This window comes from Azolla caroliniana, unplaced genomic scaffold (genome assembly GCF_043228905.1).
Source record: "Azolla caroliniana isolate FFs.n. ecotype wild unplaced genomic scaffold, voAzoCaro1.0.p SCAF_1135, whole genome shotgun sequence".
In the NCBI taxonomy this organism is placed as follows: Eukaryota; Viridiplantae; Streptophyta; class Polypodiopsida; order Salviniales; family Salviniaceae; genus Azolla; species Azolla caroliniana.
Window position 1 is genome coordinate 1 of NW_028231570.1, and position 3,288 is coordinate 3,288.

At 40.1% G+C, this 3,288-nt stretch overlaps 1 protein-coding gene across 1 annotated transcript; it reads right to left on the reverse strand.

Annotated features, from left to right (window-relative positions):
- Positions 1 to 595: 595 nt before the first annotated feature.
- Positions 596 to 2,729, reverse strand: LOC147847355 (uncharacterized). Its single transcript, XM_087339291.1, has 3 exons — positions 2,607 to 2,729; positions 1,324 to 1,529; positions 596 to 1,032 (listed from the first exon to the last, which is right to left on the reverse strand). Exons 1-3 carry the CDS (start codon positions 2,715 to 2,717, stop codon positions 633 to 635), a joined length of 717 nt encoding a protein of 238 aa, XP_087195417.1. The 5' UTR covers positions 2,718 to 2,729; the 3' UTR covers positions 596 to 632.
- Between the last annotated feature and the right edge of the window lie 559 nt (positions 2,730 to 3,288).

The following is a 3,288-nucleotide window of genomic DNA, read 5'->3' on the forward strand; positions in this document are numbered from 1 at the left end:
AAATGTTTTTGGGAGAGGTGGGATCGAGGGTAGAGTACTGTCGATAATATTTTTATATTTCATACATGAATCTATAACACTCTTGACATAAACAATTTTCCATAGTGATACTTCAATGCTATGTTTTTTAGAATTGATGGTAACTATTTATGAGTTTTCACCAAAACTTCTTACCAATTCCAAGCTAGAAAATTTAGATTGTCAATTAGTAACAATTGTATTTATCACTTTCTTGATTCCAAGTTTAAATGCTTGATAATGGATGCCACATTATATGTACAAAACCTATACGATTTACATTTTTCGAAAATATTTGCCTCCAACATGAAATAGAAGTTTTAAAGTGTTGTTTCCTAGGTTGTATACGCAATAAATAGCTAAAAAAAGCTCATCAGCATCTAAGTTGGGCCTCTCTAGAGGTATTGCTGGCCAACAATATGACATAGCTAATCTAGCTTTGCGAAACCGAATAAGAGCAATCCAGAGAATGTGAAGAAAGAAACGGGCATTGAATTTCTTTGGCGACATAATAGTCATCCTATACATGGATGAGATCCCAATGGAGAGAAATGATTGTTGGGGACAACTTGGGGATCGCAATTGAGGAATCGATATGGGATGAGTGAATTAGGCTAAGGCATAGTGTAGGCATGTGAAGGTGTTGGTGTTGCTGAAGGGGTATAATGAGGGATAGGTGTGAAGGGGGGACCAACAACGTGCATATTAGTGGGTGTGAATGATGTAGGGGTAGTGGAGAGTTGCATGCTAGATATGATAGGAGTAGGATATTGGGGTTGATGGTTGCTGTAAGCTATGGTAGGTGCATCTAGGCGAGATTTAACCTCAAAGACATAGTATAGTTGGCTAAGAATCCATGCCAGAAAAGTAAAGGCAGCTGCAGCTGCAAAGATAGTGCTACGAATTTGTTCACAACTCGGCACCACTGCCCCCGCCACCACCCGTGTCCGTGTTCGCAAAGAGTTTCGATTTGCTCCCGCCAATAACAAGATCTCTGCAATACCAAAGAATAACCTACACAACAGCAAACATCGCGAGCAAATAAATACGCATGCCCCATCTACTTTATAGCACCCAGGGGTTGAAACATGTTCCAGGATTTATTAAAATTTTATAGGCTCAAACTATGATTTCACATGAGAAAATTCGAATAAATAGTAGATTTGGATTGAGGGATCACATGTAGAAAATGATAATATCTAGGTGAATCAACAACAAAAATCTAGTACCATTAAAGTTAATTACTAATTACTGACTTCCTCACGTCATTTGTAGCTATTTCATCGATATATGGTGTCTTCTTACCAGCACAAAGTTAAAGAAAGAACTGCACACAAGCGGGATCCTCCCGGCATATGGGGAATGCCGCAACAAAAGCAACGTGTGGCACCCATTATCACCAATGTGCCAACCAGCAGCAAACAAAAAGCTGCAGCAGCCATGCCACTGGCTGTATCTTCACCATATTTGCAATACCAAAAGTTACCATCTTCATCAAATTCCCAATCCACCTAAAACAAATGGTGGACTCTGTTATATAGAACTTCAGTTCGATAACCACACACTCAAAATGCGGAGGGGAAATATAATGTTAAAGACACACATTATCTGTTAATGTCTAAATTACAAATGGTTCAACAAGTAGCTTTAAACCTTGCATAGTCCACATTGGATAATAACAAAGTTCACACAACACCTTAAATCCTTGATGTAACATTCCCCTTGCAATTTGACATGTACATTCCTAATTCCTAATTACTAAAGTGACCTTGATACAACAATAATCGAATACAGTGTGAGCCAAAATAAGTTTAAAATATTGTATACCAAGTTAGAAGATCAATATAATGCAACTGCCTTTCACATTCTTAATTAATCATTGTCCTACATGTATAGCAGCAGTTGCTAGCTAGAAGACAATAACAATCAAGTGATAGCATATCCCACGATATGTTGGGAACATTTTGCAGTCTCCTTCAAGATTCAGATGCAACTACCATTCTCTAAAACCCCTATTAAGATTGCAATAGTGTGCATGCATGTCCAACCTCACACTATAAGATTTGGTTAAGTGGCGTCATCCTAATGGTGAAAAGGTTACAAGGGACAACATTACATAATGTGCCCTATGGGTTCCTTTACAGGTAATTGATCATGTGATCCTAGTTTGAGCACATAACCAATCCCGGGGAGCATCTACAAGTGGGTCTCATTCCACCTTATTTATATGTAAAGAAGGAACACACTGATTATAATTGTTCAACCCACATGATGACAGTAGTAAAAGGAGAAGGCACAGGTCAAATAGCTGCTTCAAAATGAAGAGGCACAGATTCAAGTCATATGGATGACACTAAAACAGAAACAAGCACATGGCTGATTGGATGGATGATCATGATACACCAAATGTTGTATGGAAATTGTGAACACAATGTAGGCAAAAAACACTTAAAAAAGAATTGTCGATTCGCTCTCCGCCTGCAAATGTACGGCAGTACTATTGGATGTAACAAAAAGCATAGAGTTCAATAGGCCAAATTGTGCATTCTTTCATTTGTACTGAGTGAAGTGAATGAAGACGAGAATACCTTGTTTCGCCGGGATTGGGCACCCAGGGAGAGGCCAAAGGAGATGACATCGAGGAGGGAGGAGAGGAGGAAGACCATCCACACGGGCCTCTCCATCTCTCCCTCCACCATGCCCTTCTTGATCATGGACCACACCCAACTCCCCTGCCCCTGCCCTGCTGCTCCACGTTCATTCATCCTCCTTCCCTCCCTCCCTCCCTCCACACACTCTCTCTCTCTCTCTCTCTCTGTCTCTGCTGCTCCTCCTCCTCCACCAATTACTTCACAACTAACTCTTTTTGAAACACATAGTTTTTTAACTGTCAATCCCAATTCACATTTGATTGCATCGCTAACTCATTCGGAATATACACATATAGATGCATTCTTTCTGTTTGCTTCCTTGGTCAATGTTAACCAAACAAACACTTCTTTGTACACGTCCCCTCCTCTTTTAACCAAGCCCCCCCCAAGTGACACATTTCGTTAACACATCAAGAAAACACTACATTTACATTAACCACATCAACCATTCTCTCTCTCTCTCTCTCTCTCTCTCTCAATGGATCATAATGAGAGACCATCGATCTCTCCTCGTAGTCACACGAGCTCAACAACTCTAAACGACTCTGTATTTAACAAACATTGTGTGTGTCGGTCGATGTTGCTTCTCGACGTTTGTATCAAGAGATTGGCAGGGTGC

Bases quoted from the DNA above. Each gene is read 5' to 3' on its own strand.
- LOC147847355 (XM_087339291.1), bottom strand. From the start codon at position 2,717: ATGGTGGAGGGAGAGATGGAGAGGCCCGTGTGGATGGTCTTCCTCCTC. The intron at 1,530-2,606 runs GTATTCTCGTCT...CATTTGTTTTAG, and splicing joins CCCAATCCCGGCGAAACAAG to GTGGATTGGGAATTTGATGA. The intron at 1,033-1,323 runs GTAAGAAGACAC...GCTGTTGTGTAG, and splicing joins CTTTCTTTAACTTTGTGCTG to GTTATTCTTTGGTATTGCAG.